This window comes from Triturus cristatus, chromosome 4_1 (assembly GCF_964204655.1).
Source record: "Triturus cristatus chromosome 4_1, aTriCri1.1, whole genome shotgun sequence".
NCBI classification, from domain to species: Eukaryota; Metazoa; Chordata; class Amphibia; order Caudata; family Salamandridae; genus Triturus; species Triturus cristatus.
The window spans coordinates 754,611,645-754,635,558 of NC_140585.1; the positions used below are offsets into that span (position 1 = coordinate 754,611,645).

A 23,914-nucleotide genomic window follows, 5' to 3' on the forward strand; every position below is an offset into this window, starting at 1 on the left:
TCCAGGGAAGACCTGGCTTGGCAATTCAGTCTGGACTGTTCCCATGTGGCACAGGGTCAAGACTGATTTGCATATGGCTGGGTCTGAATTGGAGTGGCGAAGTGAGCTAAAGAATAATGATGTATTCAACCCAGATCTGTGACCGGGGTGAGTGTCTGAAAAGTTTTAGCGCTCTGTCCATCATCTCCTTGTGTTTGCTTTGTTTGCCCAAAGTTGGCACAGTATGCCCAGACGTGGGTCCCTTGCTCACTTTGGCACTGGATTGAAGCTAGCCTGACTGATGAGGGGTGTTACTCCGAAACAGGTCCCAGGATGCTTGTTTCCGGTCCAGGAAAGACCTGGCTTTAAAGTTCAGTCTGGACTGTTCCCATGAGGCACAGTGTCAAGCCTGATTTGCATATGGCTGGGTCTGAACTGGGGTGACGAAGTGAGCTAAAGAATGATGATGGATTCAACCCAGATCTGTGACTGGGGGTGAGTGTCTGGAAAGTTTCAACGCTCTGTCCATCATTTCCTTGTGTTTTCTTTGCTTGCTCTAAGTTGGCAGGGTATGTGCAGATGGTCCCTTGCTCACTTTGCCACTGGATTCAAGCTAGCCTGGCTGATGAGGGTTGTTACCCTGAAACTTGTCCCAGGATGCTTGCTTCTTGTCCAGGAAAGACCTGGCTTGGCAGTGCGGTCTGGACTGTTCCAAAGAGGCACAGGGCCCAGACTGATTTACATATGGATGAGTCTGAACTGGGGTGGCAAAGTGAGCTAAAGAATGATGATGGATTCAACCCAGATCTGTGACTGGGGGTGCGTGTCTGAAAGGTTTCAGTGCTCCGTCCATCATCTCCTTATGTTTGCTAGTTTTTTTAACAGCAGCTCTCTCCTTGTGGGGACCTTGATTTCTCTTAGCCATTGCTGGCAGCCACAGATGTCATTTGTTGCCAGGTTGATCAGGGAGGATCTGCCATCTTAGTGCTGCTGGACCTTTGTGATGTGTTTGATACTGTGTCCCACTGCCGTCTGCATCACAGACTTTGCCAGGCAGGGTTGAGGGACACCACTCTGGCCCTGATGCAGTCTTTCCTCAGCAATAGATCTCACACTGTGCTCCCTTTAGGGCGAGCCCTTTTCACTTACCCTGTGGGGTGACACAGGGCTCCTATCTCAGCCCGACGTTGTTTAATTTATATATTGCCCCCTTGGCCAAGCTGATTAGATCCTTGGCTTCCAAGTATTTTCTTATGCAGATGATACATAAATTATTGTATCAATATCCTACAACTTTCCGGTGGTGGCTGAAAGACTCAAATGCTGTTTGACTTATATAATTAACTGGATGAAAGGGAATTGGCTCAAAATGAATGCCGACAAGAAAGAAATCCTGATCTTTGGAGAGCAAATGCCGGTTTGGTCTGAGCTATGGTGGCCAGTGTTTTGGTGACTCCCATTAGCGAATCAAGGAGCTAAAAAAAGTGCGCATCGGGCAGTTTTGAACTTGGAAAGACTTGCCCTAGATGTGTTTGTAAGGTATGGGAGGCAGCGTGCTTTTCAGTTTGCTGCATGCAATGTTTATAGAAATATCGGGGAAATCGACAGTATGAACCGGCCTACCAGGCCAGAAAACATGGCCACAAAAAGCCAGAAAACGGTGCCCCGCTGACCTACCAGGCCAGCCCTTCTGGCGCTGCTGGAGTGCCCTATAGGTCAGTCCGACAGTGGTGCGGCTCCTGGCAGAAGTGCAGTCACTTAAGGGGAAGCCGCGAGCTCTTCAACTACTTATTTGCGCTGTGCATTCATTACCAAAACGAATTGTTACTGTAATGGCAGACTATGGACTCGGGGCAGTGTACACCATGAACCAGTGGCCTGGCTGAGTAAATCACAAAAACCAGACGGATGGAGTCACTTTGTGTTTGCTCAGAGCCTGGTGTGTTAGCTATTCAGACTCTAAAGGTACACCAGGTACTTCCTGCGGGTAGGCTGGCTTCTGACTGAGTTATGGGAGCTATACCGACCACAACAACCTTAAAGAGAATAACTTCGGAATGCAGTTAAACATTTCCACCGTCTTCCTACCACCCACGAGAAGAACCACCCTCTCACAGAATCATCACTTGGAGACCACCGGAGCGTGTGTGGGTCTCTGGCTCTGGGTGACATCAATACTTTCAGGCTTGTGTCTCTGAAGTACTCGGGCCAGCACGAACTCCCTCGAGATGGCCGGATCCTTTGGCGTCTGGGACTATGTGGTCTTCGCTGGGATGCTCCTCATCTCAGCTGCTATTGGGGTGTATTACGCCTTCGCCGAGACAGGGCAGAAGACCTCCAGCGAGTTTATGTTTGGTAGCAGGAATATGAACGCCGTCCCCGTGGCCCTGTCCCTGACTGCCAGCTTTATGTCAGCGATAACTTTCCTCGCGCTGCCAGCTGAGATTTATCGGTTCGGGACCATGCTGTCCATGTTGGGCATTTCTTACCTTTTAACAGTCGTGTTTTGTGCTGAGACTTTCCTCCCCGTTTTCTATCGGCTGCGAATGACAAGTACATATGAGGTGAGTGGACTGTTCGCTGTCGCTTTTTATTGCCATTGCTAGATCTGTAACAAACAGCCCCAACTCTACTTGACTCTTTGTAAGTATGCGAAATGTGTATCTTAATGGGGACAATTGTAAGTTTAAAGTCACATAAAATGAAAGGCACTATTAGTGCAAGCAGGGTCAATCAAACACGTGTGTTTTCTATGAGAATTCCAATATTAAAGGGTAGCTGGATCCTTAACTAAAAACAAAAATATGTTTTGTATAGTGGCAAGAGGGATGATACACCCACAGCAACACAAGGCCTGTGTGGATGTATTTGGAGAATGCATGTGTGAAGGTGCCTTAAACCAACCAGAGAATGTAGGCAAGTGACTTTTGGCCTGCTTTAGGCCTTGGGAGGCGGCCCACCTTCCTGCCTGTTCAGCGGGTGCCTTGGCCTCTCTCTAGCCGTGTCTTCTGCGATAGGAAGGCGAGGTCTGCAAACCATGCTACTGCCCTATATTTTGGAACACAGTGGTAAAGGCCCAGGATACACCCCCCCCAAGTGTAAGTCAAAACAGATTCCGCACATCGAGTCAAGGGTCTAGTAACATTGGGCCAGTAACTTGGGAATGATGGGCAGGACCACAGCATATGCAGTAACTAAGTGTCCTGCAACAGCGGGGCATACAACGTCTTGCGGTTAAAATAACAGTTGATGTTATGGGGGGTCAGGTAGACGCTATGTAATATATAAAAATTTATGAATTTGAAACAGGCGTTTCGGGACACTAATGGGGGTTAGGCCAGAAGTAGTCACCACTCACCGTCAGTGTATGTGCGGCCAAGATCTGCGTCCCAGCGTCTCCTCAGTTTGGCTAGTGGCACTGCCCTGTGTGTGCGCATGGCGTTCATCAACCCCCAGGTCTGGTGTCCCCCCTGACCAAGGACATGCAAATATTGGACAGCAAGGTGTTGTGAGGGCTCCTGTTGATCTCTCCTCCGGATAGGTGTAGTATCCCAAGAAAAGAAGCCTGTAATAGAATTTGCAAGGCAGGAGGTCAGAGCCAGCCAGGACGTTCACCATAGAGAGAGCCCCAACCCGCTATAGGCCGCCTAAGGAGTGTACACCTGCTGCGTGCCATTGTGTTAATTCCCTGTGGGTAGTGGTTATGCATCTGTGTAGCACTCCAAGTAGCAGCAGGGCTGGGGCATGAGGTTTGGTCAACCGAGTAATAAACAGGGCCCCTTGGTAACATCGATAAGCGGTTTGGAGGGGGGCTCCGATATGGGTATCCTGGCAAGAGGGTGGAACAGGGCAAGCACTCTCTCTAAATCGGAAGGAGGCAGAAGGGTTGCGGTATCGACCAGGTTGAGAGTTTGGGGCTGATTCATGAGTGCTAAATGTACCTTTCTTGGTCGTAGGTAAGACTTCCCACTTTAATCATTTGGTTTATCTAAATCTGGAGACAAATCTTCAGTCCCTAACACATTTGTTTAGCTCGATGGGCAGAAAGTATGGGAATTAAACCACCTTTACATGTCCCCATCTCCGCCTTGATTTCATGCGGCTTTTTAACCTCTGCAAAATCACAGAGTGAAATCTACCAGACGAATCACACAAGCCAATGTTTGGGCTTTCGTAAGAAAGAAAGGGGAGGAGAAGTCTTTTCTTCTGATTAAGTGGCCATCACCCACCAGTGTGGCATGCTTCATCATCCGGTCGTACTGTGAGGATGTTCATCCAGGGAGGCTCATCCTCTAGTGAGAAGGCTACAATTGCATAGAGGAATAGTTCTATAATTGTTTATTTCGAAATCCCTCGGGCAAAATGAAAAAATATTGGAGTGGATCTATTAGGGTCTTGGTATCCCCAACATTTATCACCGTTTTACCACTGATTCTTACCATCTCCTCACGGCTGACTATCAGAGTAACTTCTGTTATACATCTGAATATGTTTAAGTAAAGCACTTTTTGGAAATTTGTATTTTTCCAAGATTTGAATGAATCACAGATATATTGCTCAAAATGATAATCGGACATGTGTTCTATTTAAGCAAAACTCAGCTTCATTATGAATGAAAGTCTTCCTTATCATTCATCAGGTGAGTGTGATAAGTCCTTGATTTCTGCACGTACACAGGTCTATGTATTAAGTAAAAAGGGGGAAAGTTAGTGTCTGCAGGTAAATAGCAGCCCAAAGTATAAGCCATTCAGAATATATGTATTTGTAACTGTGAGTTAGGTGTGAGCCACGGTCAGTGAAGAGAGTGGGGTTATGAAAGCCTTTAGTTCTCTTAGTTCTCACTTACTAATGAACAGACTCAGTATTTCATTCATTAGGTTCAATTGAAACCAAACATCAAAAACATGTTCAGTCATTTGACATTTAGAAGGTTCAGAATTGGTCAACTTAAAGAGTGTGCAACTCTCTGGCACCAGGCCTACCAAGGACCTAGTCAAACAAAACTTAGGGCTGTGAGGAATTTCAGAACACCAACCATCCAACATGAAATGGCCGTGGAGAATCGTTGTCCAGATCTGACCAGGATCTTCTCATTCAAGCCACATCTCTTAGAGCCGTGGTACTCATAGTACAGCCCGCGGGCCTCCAGAGGCCGGCAGGCCTTCCTTGGTGGCCCACAGACCTTGCAGGTAATGTACCCATGGCCCCCCGGAGAGAGAGAGAGAGAGAGAGAGAGAGAGAGAGAGAGAGTGGAAAGAGAGAGGAGAGAGAGACAGTGGCAAGAGAGTAGAGAGAGAGAGACTGACTAAGAGACTGAGATACTGACTGACTGAGAGAGACTGACTAAAAGAGACTGACTGACTGAGAGGGAGACCGACCAACTGACTGAGAGAGGGGGACTGACTGATTGAGACTGACTGAGAGAGAGACTGACTGACTGAGAGAGAGACTGACTGACAGAGAGAGACACTGACTGACTGAGAGAGATAGACTGACTGACTGGGAGAGACTGACTGACAGAGAGAAAGACCGAGAGAGAGAGAGAGAGAGGGAGATACTGACAGATAGAGAGACTGACTGACTGAGAGAGAGAGACTGACAGAGAGAGAGAGAGAGAGAGGGAGAGACTGACTGACCGAATGAGAGAGACTGACTGACTTAGAGAGACTTTCTGACTGACTGACTGAGAGAGACTGACTGACCGACTGAGAGAGACTGACTGAGACTGACAGAGACTGACTGACAGAGAGACTGACTGAAAGAGAGAGAAACAGACTGACTGCCAGAGAGAGACCGACTGACTGAGAGAGAGACTGACTGACTAAGAGAGAGACTGACTGGCTGATAGAGAGAGAGAGAGAGAGAGAGAGAGAGAGAGAGAGAGTCTGACAGAAAGAGAGACTGACAGAGAGAGACTGACTGAGAGAGAGACTGACTGACTGAGAGAGAGAGACTGACTGACAGAGAGAGACTGACACAGAGAGAGACTGACACAGAGAGACGTGCTGACTGAGAGAGAGAGACTGACTGACAGAGAGAGACTGACACAGAGAGAGACTGACACAGAGAGACGGGCTGACTGAGAGAGAGAGAGAGAGACTGACTGACTGAGAGAGACTGACTGACTGAGAGAGAGACTGACTGACAGAGACAGACACTGACTGACTGTGAGAGATAGACTGACTGACTAAGAGAGACTGACTGACAGAGAGAGAGACCGAGAGAGAGAGAGAGAGAGATACTGACAGATAGAGGGACTGACTGACTGAGAGAGAGACTGACTGAGAGAGAGAGAGAGACTGACTGGGGGAGAGAGACTGACAGAGAGAGAGAGAGAGAGAGAGAGAGGGAGAGACTGACTGACAGAATGAGAGAGACTGACTGACTTAGAGAGACTTTCTGACTGACTGAGAGAGACTGACTGACTGACTGAGAGAGACTGACTGACTGAGACTGACAGGGAGAGACTGACTGGCAGAGAGACTGACTGAAAGAGAGAGAGACAGACTGACTGACAGAGAGAGACCGACTGACTGAGAGAGAGACTGCCTGACAGAGAGAGAGACTGACTGACTAAGAGAGAGACTGACTGACTGATAGAGAGAGAGAGAGAGAGAGAGGGGAAATAGACTGACAGAGAGAGAGACTGACTGAGAGAGAGACTCACTGACTGAGAGAGAGAGACTGACTGACAGAGAGACTGACACATAGAGAGACTGACACAGAGAGATGGGCTGACTGAGAGAGAGACTGACTGATTGACTGAGAGAGACTGATTGACTGAGAGACTGACTGAGAGAGAGACTGACAGAGAGAGAGACTGACTGACAGATAGAGAGACTGACTTACTGAGAGAGACTGACTGACTGAGACTGACAGAGAGAGACTGACTGACAGAGAGACTGACTGAAAGAGAGAGACGGACTGACTGACAGAGAGAGACCGACTGACTGAGAGAGAGACTGACTGACTAAGAGAGAGACTGACTGACTGACAGAGAGAGAGGGAAATAGACTGACAGAGAGAGAGAGACTGGCAGAGAGAGACTGACGAAGTGAGAGACTGACTGACTGAGAGAGAGAGACTGACTGACAGAGAGACTGACACCGAGAGAGACTGACAGACGGGTTGACTGAGAGAGAGAGATTGACTGACTGACTGAGAGAGACTGATTGACTGAGAGACTGACTTATAGACTGACTGACAGAGAGAGAGACTGACAGAGAGAGAGACTGAGAGAGAGACAGACTGACAGAGAGAGAGACTGACTGACTGAGAGAGAGAGACTGACTGAGAGATTTACTCAGAGAGAGACTGACTTACTGAGAGACTGACTGACTCAGAACGAGACTGACTCAGAGAGAGACTGACTGAGAGAGAGACTGACTAAGAGAGACTGACTGAGAGAGACTGATAAAGAGCGACTGACTGACTAAGAGAAGCTGACAGAGAGAGACAGACTGACTGACAGAGAGAGAGACTGACATAGAGACTGACTGAGAGAGAGAGAGAGAGAGAGAGAGAGACTGACTGAGAGAGAGAGAGAGAGACTGACTGACTGAGAGAGACTGAGTGACTGAGAGACTGACTGAGAGAGAGACTGACTGACTGAGAGAGAGACTGACTGACAGAGACAAACACTGACTGACTGAGAGAGGTAGACTGACTGACTGAGAGAGACCGACTGACAGAGAGAGAGACTGAGAGAGAGAGATACTGACAGATAGAGAGACTGACTGACTGAGAGAGAGACTGACTGAGAGAGAGAGAGAGACTGACTGGGAGAGAGAGACTGACAGAGAGAGAGAGAGGGAGAGACTGACTGACAGAATGAGAGAGACTGACTGAAAGAGAGAGACTTTCTGACTGACTGAGAGAGACTGACTGACTGACTGAGAGAGACTGACTGACTGAGACTGACAGAGAGAGACTGGCTGACAGAGAGACTGAGTGAAAGAGAGAGAGACGGACTGACTGACAGAGAGAGACCGACTGACTGAGAGAGAGACTGCCTGACAGAGAGAGAGACTGACTGACTAAGAGAGAGACTGACTGACTGACAGAGAGAGAGAGAGAGAGAGAGAGAGAGGGAAATAGACTGACAGAGAGAGAGACTGGCAGAATGAGACTGACTGTGAGAGAGACTGACTGACAGAGAGAGAGAGACTGACTGACAGAGAGACCGACACATAGAGAGACTGACACAGAGAGATGGGCTGACTGACAGAGAGACTGACTGATTGACTGAGAGAGACTGATTGACTGAGAGACTGACTGAGAGAATGACTGACAGAGAGAGAGAGACTGACTGACAGATAGAGAGACTGACTTACCGAGAGAGACTGACTGACTGAGACAGACAGAGAGAGACTGACTGACAGAGAGACTGACTGAAAGAGAGAGAGACGGACTGACACACAGAGAGAGACCGACTGACTGAGAGAGAGACTGACTGACTAAGAGAGAGACTGACTGACTGACAGAGAGAGAGAGAGGGAAATAGACTGACAGAGAGAGAGACTGGCAGAGAGAGACTGACTAAGAGAGAGACTGACTGACTGAGAGAGAGAGGCTGACTGACACAGAGAGACTGACACAGAGAGAGACTGACACAGACAGACAGGCTGACTGAGAGAGAGAGATTGACTGAGAGACTGACTTAGAGACTGACTGACAGAGAGAGAGACTGACAGAGAGAGAGAGAGACTGACAAAGAGAGACAGACTGACAGAGAGAGAGACTGACTGACTGAGAGAGAGAGACTGACTGACTGAGAGACTGACTCAGAGAGAGACTGACTTGCTGTGAGACTGACTGACTGAGAAAGAGACTGACTCAGAGAGAGACTGACTGAGAGAGAGACTGACTGAGAGAGACTGACTGAGAGAGACTGATAGAGAGAGACTGACTGACTAAGAGAAGCTGACAGAGAGAGACAGACTGACTGACAGAGAGAGAGACTGACAGAGAGACTGACTGAGAGAGAGAGAGCGGGAGACTGACTGAGAGAGAGAGACTGACTGGCAGAGAGAGACTGACTGAGAGAAAGAGAGAGACTGACTGAGAGAGACTGACTGAGACTGACTGACTGAAAGAGACACACACGGAGAGAGAGTGACTGACTGACAGAGAGAGAAAGAGACTGACTAAGAGAGAGAGAGAGACTGAGCAAGAGAGAGACTGACTGAGAGAGACTGACTGAGACTGACTGACTGAAAGAGACACATACACACAGAGACTGACTGACTGGCAGAGAGAGAAAGAGACTGACTGAGAGAGAGAGAGAGAGAGAGAGACTGAGCAAGAGAGAGACAGACTGGCTGAGAGTGAGTGAGACTGACTGAGAGACTAAGAGAGACTGACTGACTGACAGAGAGAGACTGACTGACAGAGAGAGAGAAAGAGACTGACTGAGAGAGAGAGACTGACCCTGAGAGAGAGAGAGAGAGCGAGAGAGGGAGGGAGAGAGAGAGAGAGAGAGAGAGAGAGAGAGAGAGAGAGAGAGAGAGAGAGAGAGAGACTGTGATGGAATTAGGGTCAAAGTGTGCATGAAGCTATGAAACGCCTCTTAAGATTGCTATTGTCTGCTAATAAAAATGTATTATCAAAATGTGCTCTTTGTAGTTACATCTGCTTTTGAAATACAGCATTGTCGCATTGTATAATGTTTTGAAATGGGTTTGCTTTTTTTTACTAAAGAGCCTCCCCCCATTTACCCTACCCCCCACTGACCCCACCCCTACCAGTGCGGCCCTCGGCCACAAACCACATTGTACTTTTCCCCCCGACAGAATGTTTGTGAGTACCAATGTCTTAGGGCAACAACAAACAACAAAGCTTAAACCATCTTCTCAATGGTAAACCGAGAATTAACAGACCATGGAGACGCATTGTGAAACGGATCCATTTAACTTAAACATGCCGTGCAATTTTAGTTTGTCTTATTTGCTCCCAAAAAACTCTGCCATTCAATACATGGACTCTCTATTGGACGCGTAATTGCTGTTAGGGTTTGAAGGTTGACCCTGCTGCACTAGTGACTTAAGGATGGAAGTTGATGGCCCCTACACTGCATTGTTGCAGGTGTAGTATGCTTTTAGAGAGAAGTGATTGAGCATCGGCCATAACAAAGTATGGGCAAGGTTCCTGGGTGGGCTTTGATATTAGGGACCATAGTTGTGCGGACTTAGGGGTCCATTACAATGTCGGGCGGATCGCCACCACCCGCATGGCGGTGGCGATCCGCCCAACATTATCCCCCACCCGCCTCCCATTCACCCCCCACCATATTATGATGGCGAGGGGTACCGCCGTGGACAGGAAGACCGTCTGCCACTTTTCCGCCGGGTCGACGAGCCAGTTGTTTAGGCTAAAGTCTCCCTAATAACAATTTTTATACTAGAATCAAGTTTGACTTTGTACAAACAGGACTCTATTAATGAAAAAGTAGTAAAATGAATGAATGATATTGCAATGAAAACCAATTAAATAAGACCCATCTACAATCTATCTAGGTGTGGTGCAGCTGCCAGGGCAGCGGACTCCAGAACACGGGGGCTCACGGTTTGATCGCCGGGGGCAGGTTAGCCTAGCACCTTGTGACTCTGAGCAATAGCTCCCTTAATCTTCCGGACGGCCCCAAGCGCCGGGACGCCTCGCCTGAGGTAGCTGCGCGCTTTACAAATGCTGGCTATATTAATTATCTAGTCACCAACTAACAAAAAGTGAATATTCAGTATTTAACAAAGGTCTCTCCTTTGTACCCCTAGGTATTCTAGGTCCAGCTGATACTAAGCCAGATGTATTACAATTCCTATGTATGATTGGACTTAAATTTTTTTTTGACGAAAACGACGAATCAGGAGAGATTATTGTGAGTGGACTTAGAACCAAATCCACGTTTTGTCCAGCAAGTTCGAGTCCCCCAAATTTTAGATTCCCACCGAGACAAGAAGAACGGTGACACAGGCCCTCGTCAGCAGCAGGTTGGACTACGGCAACGCACTCTACGCAGGAATCCCGGCTAAACACCTGCGACAACTGCAACGCATCCAAAACGCCTCCGCCCGACTGATCCTCAACGTCCCCCGCCGCAGCCACATCACCCCACACCTGAGAGACCTACACTGGCTCCCCGTTGACAAGAGGATCACCTTCAAGATTCTCACCCACGCTCACAAAGCACTCCACAACACCGGACCAGCCTACCTCAACTCTAGACTCAGCTTTTACACCCCCACCCGCCAGCTCCGCTCCGCCAGCCTCGCCATCGCCGCCGTCCCCCGCATCCAACGAATGACCTCCGGCGGCAGATCCTTCTCCTTCCTCGCCGCCAAAACTTGGAACACCCGCCCTACCCACCTACGACAGACCCAAGACCTGCTCACCTTCAGAAGACTCCTCAAGACCTGGTTCTTCGAGCAGTAGTGGCACCCCCCCCCAGCACCTTGAGACCTTCACGGGTAAGTAGCGTGTTTTATAAGTACAATGATTGATTGATTGGTAGTCGAGGAGACTGTGTTAAGGGAGATTGACCTGATAAACAGTAAGAAAATGTATTTTAAACAGAACTGCAGTAGAGAGGAAACACAGGCTATCCAAAATCTTGCCGGAAACAATTAAATCATAATAAAGTCAGCTGGTGAAGGGGGGGGGGGGCATAGTTGTATTAGATAGCGAGAAATATAATCAGAAAAAGCTATGACACCTGAGCAACCCAGCACATTACCCGTTGATCAAAGAGAACCCCTCAGAAGAGTTAGCAGGCAAAATTAAGGAACTAACACAAATAGCAGTAGATGAAGGGTGGATCTGTCCAAAAGAATATGAATATCTGAATAGGAAGAACCTAAGAGCTCCAAGTCATGTACATTCTCTCCAAAATTCATAAGGACCCCCAGGCAGACCTCTAAACCCAGTCTGTGGGTCACTCCTTGAACCACAGGAACAATATATAGACTATTTTTTAAAACCTGTTGTTACAACACAGAAGCCCATATAAGAGATTCCATGGATACTATCAATAAAATAGAGGGACTTCCATGTGATAAGAACACTTAGGGCCTCATTTATGAAAACTGTTTCATAGCTGCGCGAAAACAGCGATGCAACAGTTTTCATTGCGCCCTCCTTGTGACAGGATGGATGCGCCATATTTAATGTACAGCGATCCATGTTGCAAGGAGTTACAGATACAACAGTATTTCTGATGTATCTGTAGGCACAAAAGTGGCGCATGGCTGGGGTGTGTCTGAAAAGAGATGCAACTCCAACAATGTGTCCTTTCACATGGGCAAGCCCCATGTGAAAGGGTCTGCATCAGTCTTACGCCTGTTGTGAGGCAGGCGTGAGATATTGAAGCAATGGCATTCAGAAGTGGTGCACTGAAACATTATAGATTTTAACGTGCCACTTCTATGAGGCTTTTTGTGGGGGAACGCCAACCCTGCATACATTATACCTGATGCAGGTATAATGTGGCGCATGGGTTTACATAGGTAAATAGGGCGCAACATGGCGCAATTTTTATGCCACCGGTGCGTGACAAAAAGTGACACACCGGCGGTGCAAAAGTCTTGCAAGGCCTCACAAATAAGGCCCTCAATGTCTAGTTACATTTGACATAGAGGCACTCTATACAAACATTCCATAAGATGAGGCCTTACATGTTGTCATGGAAATAATGGAATCAAGAACAGTGCCCCCACTGAATATTTGCTTGCCTGGGCCTCTTTATGTCTGAGAAACACCTTTGTTGACTTTGAGAATGACCTATGTCTGCAGATCAAGGGAGTTGAATTGGGTGTAGCTTCACCCCTGAGGTAGTGAACCTCTTTATGTCTTTTTTTAAAGGAAATGGGTCTAAGGCAAATAAAATCCTTTTAGAACCAATATAAGACCCTATATCTTGGCCCTAAATCTACAGTCTTAATAAATGGGAGGTTGTCTGAATGGTTTGAAATTTTTAGAGGTACAAGACAGGATTGTCCCCTTTCCCCGCTTCTTTTTAATATATATATTGAGCCTCTAGCAAATCTGATCAGGTCTGATATGGCCATTATCCCCTTTAAATCCAATACTTATGAAGTTAAGTTAGGGCTCTATGCGGATGATCTGTTGTTATATACAAGTAACCCGCATGAGGCAATCCCGAATCTGATGAGGAAGGCAGAGGTTTTCGGTCATATTTCAGGGTATAAAGTGAACCTGGGGAAAACAGAGATTATGGATTGGAACCAGGGGGTGGTAACCTGTGGGGCGAAGAATCAAATAAGATACCTAGGAGTTTAAATAACCCAGAAGATGGAAGATATTATAAAAGTAAACTTGAAGAAAGTGAGTCACGATGTAACAGGTTTACTCTCCAAGTGGGCGAACTTACCTCTTAACATTTATGGTAGGGTCAACCTTATAAAAATGATTATCTTGCCAAAAGTGACTTTTTTGTTTAATTCCATTCCATTGACGTTTCAAAAGAAAGACATAGCAAAACTTCAGGGGCGAATAGGGAGCTTTATCTGGGCATCCAAAGGCCGAGGATTTCCTGGAAAAAATGACGTTGGAGATTAGATAAGGGAGGCTTGGCATTACCAGATAAAGGGAGGCTTGGCATTACCAGATATCTTTGTATATTGCTATGCTTTCCAATTCAAGAATGTCCGCATGATGGCCAATAAAGTGGATAGTTCTGCGATAGGCACACTCTTTGAGGCATTATTATCTGACGTACCGGATGGTTCAATTGGTTTTCTTTTTAAATACGGAGACCCCAAAAAATGTTTTAAAGTGCGACTTAAGATTTTAAAGTCTGCCCTGAAAACAAGAATGGACGTTTGAAAAGTATTAAGAATCTCATATTTTTCATCATGGGCACCAATTTCGGACTCTCCAGGCACGCCTGAGTGTTTAAGAGATCAATTGAGCCAACCGTTGATAAGTGGTGTTTTTTTTCGTTGGGCAGACCTTAAGGTTGGCAATACCCTGATTAGCTGGGAAGCTTTGAGCAATTGTACCAAAGGCTCATTGACTAGGTTCAAATATTATCAACTCAGTGCTTGGTGGGCAATGCAAGAATGGGCAGAGACGGAAGACGACAACTCTGATCAAGTAATGAGAACCGGACAGTGGCCTAAGGAAATATACTGGTACTGGGCTTTCGCGGAGGCAGACGGAAAAATTGAAACTGAGGTACATAAATTATGGGATAAAGAATGTGATACTCGAGACCTGATGCAAATATGGAGCAAATCATATGTTACATTTTATAAAGTAGTAAAGCCCGCTCCTTTAACACGAAATCATCTGTTTAGCACATATCGGGCATATTGGTCCCCTAAAAAGCTCTCAAAAGCTACTGGTAAGGTATATACATATCCCAGGTGTGCTCTGATAGAGGCTGATGATATACATATGTTTATGTCACTTCCAAAAATTGTCTCCTTCTGGAATGAGATTAATGCCTTTCTAGAAAAAATAATTGGAACGCAACTAAAAGTAACAACTAGCCAAATTTTTTTTGGATCTAGTTTGGATCAAGATATACAAATTTCTGTTGTAGAATCTAATTTTTTGTTTTATGCTGTTTTGCTCGCACGACGGGAAAATTGTAAACTATGGAAATCTGGGAATTCTCCGATTATTTCCGAATACTTGAAGAATGTTAATTTTGTCAGTGAATCTGACATGGTGAGTGACCAAAAAAGCAGAGAGAGAGTTTGGGCTCCGTTGATAAAGTGGAGAGAAAAAGAAACATGAGTCCAATGATTATACCATCTACTCTGTTGGCCATATTATCTCATTTTCCAGGGCTGGTCCAGTGAGTGCGGATATGGAATTGGAAACAGCTGTAAACTTGTGGGTAAATTCGTAAGGGTCTGGTTCTATGGTTTCCGGTCAGGTTCTTTCCACTACAAGACCTGGAAAGACATGAGTATTAACCCATCAAGATATCTGGCAAAAGGAGGACAAAAAAAAAAAGAACCAATATAAGACAACGGTTCAGTTATATTGATGACATGCTCATGAGCTGGAGTGGTACAAAAGAGACACAATTAGCATTTCATGACTGGCTGAACCATACAACTTCAGATCTCAATTTTCACTTTGTCACATGCCATATAAAACTCAGGGGCATATCTACAATGAAGTGGTGGAGCGTGTGTTAACCTCCTTGGCTTAACGCCAGGCTCTACCACTTCTGAAATGCAGGGCTGCACCATTTTTACAACAATATGGTGCAGCCCTGTGTTTCCCCCTGCGCTGGTGCTAAATTTAGCAGCCTGAAGCCAACGCAGGCACCTTTGCACCATAGTGCAAGGGTGTCTGCGTTGAGGGAAAGATTATTTATGTGCAGGAAGGAGTCACTTCCTGCACATAAACAATATTTAAATGATGTTTCGTAACTTGTATGTGTGCTGCTTAATGCACAACACATAGAAGTTACAAAAAGTCATTTTTTTCAAACATTGTTTATGTGCAGGAAGGGTCACCTTCCTGCACATAAACAATCAATGGGCTTTTGCTGTTTCTATGTGTGCTGCACAACGCAGCATATATGGAAACAGCAAAAACGAGGAGAAATAAAGCATTTTTCCTCATTTTTCCTGTTTAAGACCAGGGTTTCCCTGCTATTAATGCTGCCCTTGTAAATAGGAGGGGGCAATGGGTGTTGCAGTGGAACGCCGACCGCAACACCCATTGCCCTCCCCTTTCATGTGAAGTACAGCGTGAAAGGGTGCCTTATTTACAAAGCTTGCATTAAGCCACGTTAAATGGCTTAATGCTTCTTTGTAAATAAGATGAAGCACATATCGCCCCAGGAACGTCACTAAAAGTAACGTTCCTGTGCAGGGCCGGCTTTAGTACTGGTGGCGCCCTGTGCGACAGTGTTTGTTGGCACCCCCCATGACCACCTCACCACTGATTCCTTCACTACCACCATTTGACAATGCCCCCCAAGTCACCATAACCACTGTCTCTTAGATTCATTTAGTTTTCTCATACCAGTTTAGGGTCTCAGAACACTTTACATCACACATACGTTGCACAGAGACAATCATGCATGTGTAAATCAGTGTAAAGGAAGTGTTACCTAAGATAGAGGACTACAATGTGTAGGAGTCACATGTCATTCATACTGGTGGGCAGTTTAAAACTCCTTGGTCTGGAAAAGCACAAATTAAGAATTTTAAATGTAACATCATTGTTAGGGTTTTTTGTTTAATAATAAGAGTTGATTTCTACCCAAATTAAACATTTTTGCAATACTAGGATAAGGAAAGACTGGGCAAAAAAACATGTAGCTGTAGTATATTTCTTGCAGTTTGCATGAGTTCTTTGATGGCAGTTAATAGCTCACTGCTCTATATTAGGATTTTAACTTTCAAATTGCAAGCAACAAAAGGATCTTGCTGACAGAAGTGGTAAACCCCTTGACCAATTTATAGTGTATGCAGAATGGGACAAGTTCTTTGCAGCAGGCATATTAACCTTCTTGGCTATGATGAGTTAAAACTTTCTCCAGACAAAGCTCAGGTCTCTCACCAGGAACAACATTTATCACCGGAGCTATCTATCACGACATTTTTATGCTTGAAAATTGCTCGGACAAGGAACGTGGTTCTGGAACTTTTGAAATAATAAACATGGCACCCCCTCCCCAAGTCAGCGCCCGGTGCGGTGGCACCGTTCGCACCATCCAAGAGCCGGCCCTGTTCCTATGGCAAGAGGGGCTTGTAAATATGGCCCTCAATTTCTTGGACTTGTGGGTCGAAGGAAGAGAGGACAAAATAGAAGAGAGAGGCTCATCAGTCGGCCCCCCACCATAACGGTGATGAGACCGACCGCCAGACGTGCGGCGGTCCCACCGGCCCAATTAGGATTCAACTGCCATACTTACAGGCGCATCCTGGCCTTTTACCATTGCGGACAGTGCTACTGGCTGCAGCACCGTCCGCAATGGTAAAAGGGCATGCCTGGCATCAGCGGCGTCACTAGGGGGGTGCAGGGGGTGCGGACCGCACCGGGTGACACCCTCACGCGGGGTGACACCAAAGGGCCGGTCACACTGCAGACTGCAGAGCAACGCAACCACGACGCAACCTAACTATGCAGCAGGAGGAGCGAGGAGGTGCCTGTGCGCAGCGCGCACTGTCTCCTCCTCCGCCGCGTCTGCGCGCCTCGGCAGTGACGTCACGTCGTCACTAGAGGCGTGCAGTGGGGTGCAGTGATGTTGTTTGGAATACGGGAATCACGCTTGCACATTGGGCCCCAAGTGCGCGTGACTTGGCATCACGAGGGACGAGGAGGAGGTCTCGTCCCGTCTCAGGTCGACCGTCGCCGCTATAATTAAATTTAATTCCAAGCAGGACAGGAGCGGAGACTGGTTTAAGGGGGCTAGCCGCCGAGCACCGACCGAGGTAGCCCCCCCCCCCCACCCGCTGTCTGCCACCAACTCAGGTGAGGTATATCTAGGTGCTAGTGTGTGTGTTGAGTCTATATATAGATGGCATGCCAGTGGGACAGTTTAGAAACGGTTTCTGCTGAATTTTCTTGCGGGCCAACTGCTGTGGAAAAATCCCGTTCCGTCTGCATCTATGAACCTGTGATCTTTGTTTTGTAGGTTTTTATTTTATCGGAGTTAATGTGCTGTGTGTTTTTATTTAACCAACAGAATGTACTTTTATATTTTTAAGTAGTCTAATGTTACAAATCATGCCTTTAGCCACAACAATTGCATGCAGTAAAATCCATTATTGTGGGGTTTGGGCAGTACTTGTGACTCCCCAATGCAGGGGATACAAGAACGGACAAGCGGCCCGGGACAATGCGGTAAAATGGGGGCGCTGGGATTCAAATCTATCTACTTCCATTGAATCCATGATCGGACTCGGAGATGTCAGCACAGTTCCCCCCAGTTGTGTAGAATTCTGCTCCGAAAGGCTCTTTCTACTCCTCTGGAGGTTGTTACCTCTCGCATTACCCTTAATAATATTTATCCAGGCTGCTCAGTCGGTTAATGCACATACTGCGGTCCTCTTTAATTCTGTGCTATCTTATCACCAGAGAACTGATTCACAAATACATGTTTGAAGGCGGGCCTGCTTGAATACCCGACTTTCTTCTGGAATCCGGGTGGGTGTCCTGCTTTCAGAACTCCTGTTTGCACACACTTCAGTTATGATACCTGGGTGCAAATTGCACATTCCAGGATTATGTTTTCTCCGTCGATGTTTGGCAGGTGAAAGTTGGCCTATTGCCTATTCACACAAGTTTCTTGTAATTAATTCCTGCAAAGTTCTCTTCTCTGCACACGATCAAGACAGCCGTTTGTTACTTGGTCTGAGCGCCGGCCTTATCATGATGAGTTATATATTCCCGTAACCTCAGCACTGTCAGCAGCAAGCAAGGCAGTGTGTGGCATGACTTGAAAACCCATTAAATGTAAATTTAATAGTGAGGAATCACTAACAAAGTATGAGATGTCAATATGCTTTCAATTTGTTAGGCACATATTTTTTTGTACATGCACAAAGTCTCTAAAAATGTTTAACTTGCAGTGCAAAATATTGCATAGTCTTTGCCCACGGGAGAGTGCTTTGAGCAAAATATATCTTGTCTGAAGAGTAAAACTGTCATCCAAAAACCCTTTCTCCTTGAAGCAGTCTCCTGTTGATATACTGAATGATTTTTGAATGAGAGATGAATCTTCACATTCTATTTGCACGTGAAATTGCATGTGAAATTTGGTAATTTTTCCCCAGTTTAACCCTCTTCACTCTATGCTCCGTCCAAACTCTTCTTGAGGACACATTTTAAAAGATATTAGTACCTCACATACTGCAGGAATCGGTTTTTCTGATCTTTGAATCCCACGGTTGCCCATAGACTTCATGAGCTACACTGTCTAATATTTTATTTGTGAATTTCGCTTGTTAGCGTGAGTTCCTTCTTTCGATTTATTCTGCTCTTTCGAATTTTGGAATTCTTTCAAGCCAGGGTTATTATAATTTTCGCCCGATAGCCACAGTTTTTTCACTGTTTGGATAGTCTATCAATGAAAGCATCTGTTGAACTGAAATACAGTTGACACCGATTCACAAAATAATTTATGAGTACCGGAAGTACTATATGCGTTCTCCATTAGGTATTCAAAAAAGCATTTGTGAATTTGCCTCGAAACCTCCAACATCCTCTAATAAAAATGCAGTGAGCAGAGTCCCATCTATTTGTACTAATTTCACAAGTTTAATCCCTAAATATTCCCATAATAAATGTTTGAGCCCAATTCACACAGGCATGCAAAAGAGTGCTTCAGGAGCCCGACTCTAGTAAACCAAAAATGCCTTTGTGAATAGGTCCCGGTGCATATGTTTAGTCAGTTCTAAATTACCACTTTTCGTTTTTTTTTCAATTTTTGATAGAAAAATCAAGAAGCGTATGAATAAGCTATCTGATGCTGGGAAAACTGTATCGGCACCGTGAATTGTGGAACTGTAATTACTCGCACAGCAGATGCCTTCCCTGGTCCATTTTTGGTGGTGCATTTAGGTTATTAAGTACATATTGTTATTTTTCTGCAGAGATACCGCCCGCTGCATCCACTCCACTGTATTAGAAATAGCCCTTTTGCATTAACTGTTTCATTTTGGCTGCTGTGGCTGGTGCAGCAAGGGTCACTTCAATCAGGGCCGGCTTTAGTGCTGGTGGCGCCCTGTGCGACAATGTCTGTTGGGGCCCCCCCAATGACCACCTCCGCCACGGATTCTCTCACTAGCACCCTTTAACAGTGACCGTCTCCATAACCACACTCTCTCAGATGCATTGAATTAGTTATATAGCGCCACTCATACCAGTGTAGGGTGTCCAAGCACTTTGCATCACACGCACATAGTGCCACTATGGCTGGAATGCATGGGGGTGTACAAGCCATTTTGAAAAGGAAGAACAGGAAAGCTATTTTTAATGGATGTGTGGATCATTCGCTTAACCTGTGCGGCCAAAACTCTTTTGCTGAAAATGCTTCATGTGTGACATTTTTTGGAACTCTTGAGACAATGTTTTCCTTCTTTGCTGCTTCTACTCACCGATGGGATGTTTTAATGGAGCACACTGGAGTCTCAGTGAAAAGACTATCAACAACACGCTGGGGTGCTCCTCATGCTGCAGTAAAGGCAGTGAAAGAAAAATTTGATGAATGTGTGGCGGCAATTGAAGCTCTATGTGATCCAGATGAAAATTTAGACACAAGAGGTACAGCCCGTGGTCTTTTGCCTGCTGTCTGCAATTTCACGTTTCTGTGCTACCTCTACTTTTGGTGTGATGTACTTGAAGAAGTTAATCTTACACAGCTGTACCTTCAGACTAAGGGCTTAACTCTTGACAAGGTGGTGACAAAGCTAGAGACGCTAAGACTATTTCTGTACGACGAGCAGCGCAATCATCTAGTGGAGCAGGCAATTGAACAGGTGCTTTTAAAATCAGACCAATATGGAATTTCAGTAGAGAGCAGACCCAGGTTCAAGAAGAGGATGACGGGTGAGAAGACAAGAGATGCTGGACTAACTCTGCAAGAAGAAAACAAGAGGGCGATGCTTGAGTGTATTGATCGTTTCCATTCTGAACTCCAGATCAGATCAAGAGCCATCAAGGAAGTAGCAGCCATGTTTGAGGCTGTTCAAGCCAAGAGTTTGATATCTGCCACTGAAGAAGAGTTACTGGTGTCCATTCCAAAATTGTCCACTTTCTATGATGAGTTATCCGAGGGAGAGCTTTTATTAGAAATACCAAGACTGAGAAGACACCTGAAGGCAGCAGAGATTGATCTTGAAGCAGCCAAAGACTGGTCAGTATTTGACGTTTTAAAATTCATAGTTGAATGGGACTTCCTAGAATCTCTCCCATATCTCTCAGTGAGCCTACAATTATTTCTTACAATCTGTGTGTCTGTAGCTTCATGTGAGAGGAGTTTTTCAAAGCTAAAGTTTATAAAGAACTATTTGCGATCGACCATGGGACAGTCAAGGCTTTCTGATCTTGCAATATTATCAATTGAAAGTGATTTGGCGAAAAGGAGTTGATTTCGATGAAGTAATTAACAAGTTTGCAGCTTTAAAGGCCAGGAAAGGAAAGTTCTGATTAGTGTGACATTGTAATTTGTACTGTTGCATACTATTCTGGCAGTTGCTGATTGTGCAAACCCAATACAGAACGGTTACAACCTTATCTCCTGTAACAGTAAAAGTTAAAGTTTAATGTTGAAAAAGTAACATATTTTCTATGTAGTTCTTAGTTCTTAACTTATTACAGTATTTTACCTCCGACCTTGTTGAATTCAATTTTGCTTCTATGGCCTTTGTAAATATAGGACCTACATTTACAAATGTTACAAAGGATTCTGTATGGTCCCGTTATTTGCCAACTGTGTCCACTGGCGGACTCGGAGCGGAGGCGGTCCATGCGGTAAGTCGTGAGGGGGTGACACCATGAGTTACCCGCACCGGGTGACACCAACCCTAGTGACGCCACTGCCTGGCATTTCCTTGCACCACGTGGCAGGCACCACGTGCTGCCTGCCACTTGGTGCAGGGAACTGCAGGGGGTACCATGCCCAAGTGCACTGCCCCGGGGTCCCGCAACGGGCCCCCAAAGCCAATCCCCACCAGCCCTTCAATGGCTGCATCGCCACCATGGAAGGGCCTGAATGCAACCCACATCGTAGTATGGCTGGCGGTGCCTGATGGGCACCGCCACCATATTACTGCCCCAGCACCGCCCGGCCGGCAATTGGAACGATTGCCGACCGGCGAAAAGCGGCGGACGGACTTTGCGTCCGCTGCGATACCCCCCTCCATCATAACATGGCGGGGGGTATTTCACGTTACGATAGCGTAACGGTCGACACAGCCGGCTCAGCAGTGGCGATCGTTACGTCATCATAATGTGCCCTTAAGTCTTTTCACCAAGCCCAAAGACTGTAACACCTTATTACACTTTACGAGTGGTCATCCCTGTTCCTAAAGCTGAGTCCAAAAGAGCTTGGTATACACCTAGGGAGACATTACTTGTCCCAAAAATCAGAAAGGAAGAGTATCCTCTCACATGTGTTGTAACTTACAATCAAAAGGCTAATAAAGCGAAAACCATAATTGAGAAAAATTGGCAGATTTTGTCTAATTTGCAGATTTTTAAACCTTTATTCCCATTTAAGAAAGGGGCAAACTTACGTCAAGGGCTTGATAAAGCATCCAGGAGATAACAAGCATTTGCATGGCACACGGTCTCGCCTTTGAGACCTTAAAAGTATTTAGCCAAGCAGAACATTATCCTTGGTGTTATATCTAGTGTTCTCATTTAGCCTTACACAGTGCCCTGTACGTAAAACACTATTGCTGCCAAGGTTTCAGATTGCTATGTGTGACATTTTTATAACTGCATTGTAACTATGTGTGACATTTCAACGAATATGAGTGATACTTTCTCAAAAGCAAAATCAAGCAATGAAGGCAAAGGAATCATATAAATATCAGAAATTATACCCATTTGAGCATAGTTGCGAATGTTTCAAATTGCTTATGTGTGCCATTTTCATAAATTCAGTGGATTTATGAGAGTCATTCAACGACTGAAAAAGGCCGTACGAATCGTCGTACGGAGCGTTTTCTCCGTACGACTCGTACCCGGTAAACTGTCCCTACAACCTAGGAAGTACGATTTGTAGAGAAAGTCTATTTCCGCACGAATCGTACAAAAGACTGTACGTGTAAAAAAAACCTACGATTCTGATCCGGAACAGCCTGTACGCGATGTCTGGACGTATTCAGGCAGCGGTTTCTGGCCCAGCAAGTATGATTCGTCCCTACGTCACTCCGTACGGCTCATTTTTTACGGGAGTCAAACACAGCTGGAAAAGCAGAGTCCGACGCGAACCGCTACGCAACGAAGCCCCGGTACGTGACGTACACGCCATGAACCCCGTCGTACGTGTCATCCTGGTCCTACGACCTGGTGTTCCGCACCCGACGCACACGCCGCAGAAGGTGAGAACAACACCCAGGGGCAGGGTGGGGGTGAGGGCCAGGAAACAAACACAAACCCCATACTCAAAGCCAAACCTATAATATGGAGGCCATGCATTACCACCAGGGTCTGGTCACTTGGGGGGGGCGTGGCCAGCAACTCCTGCGTACCGCAACAACGGAAGTGGATGTGTACGGTGCGTTGCACACGTACCCCTACGGCACCAGTAGAACAGTGATACGGACCGTACACACGCAATGAATGCGTGGGTACGGTGCGTGTCACACGTACCCCACTACGGCACCATTACATTTGGGATACAAGGCGTACACACGCCAGGAATGTGGGCTTAGAGGACTGGCCCAGCATGTTAACTTCATATTGGTGTGTGTAGGTCCAGGCCAGCAGTGTACTGCTCCAAGGGGGTGCGTGGGTGGGTGCAGAGGACTCCCAGTAGTGTCCAGACATATGAGGGGTGGGTGCATATGACTACCAGCAGTGGCCTGCAATATGAGGGGTGGGTGCAGAGGACTCCCAGCAGTGTCCCGACATATGAGGGGTGGCTGCATATGACTCCCAGCAGTGGCCTGCAATATGAGGGGTGTGTGCATATGACTCGCAGCAGTGTCCAGACATATGAGGGGTGGGTGCATATGACTCCCAGCAGTGGCCTGCAATATGAGGGGTGGGTGCAGAGGACTCCCAGCAGTGGCCTGCAATATGAGGGGTGTGTGCAGAGGACTCCCAGCAGTGTCCAGACATATGAGGGGTGGCTGCATATGACTACCAGCAGTGGACAGAGATATGGGGGTGGGTGCATATGACTCCCAGCAGTGGCCTGCAATATGAGGGGTGGGTGCAGAGGACTCCCAGCAGTGTCCAGACATATGAGGGGTGGCTGCATATGACTACCAGCAGT

General features: G+C 46.4%; 1 protein-coding gene across 1 annotated transcript in view; it reads left to right on the forward strand.

Annotated features, from left to right (window-relative positions):
• Positions 1 to 2,204: 2,204 nt before the first annotated feature.
• The window catches only part of LOC146855485 (sodium-coupled monocarboxylate transporter 1-like), a 425,617-nt gene continuing 403,907 nt past the window's right edge, over positions 2,205 to 23,914 (forward strand). The window contains exon 1 of the mRNA XM_085651146.1: positions 2,205 to 2,543. Within this exon, the coding sequence (XP_085507272.1) occupies positions 2,208 to 2,543 (336 nt within the window). The 5' untranslated portion in view covers positions 2,205 to 2,207. The remainder of the gene's footprint in view (positions 2,544 to 23,914) is intronic.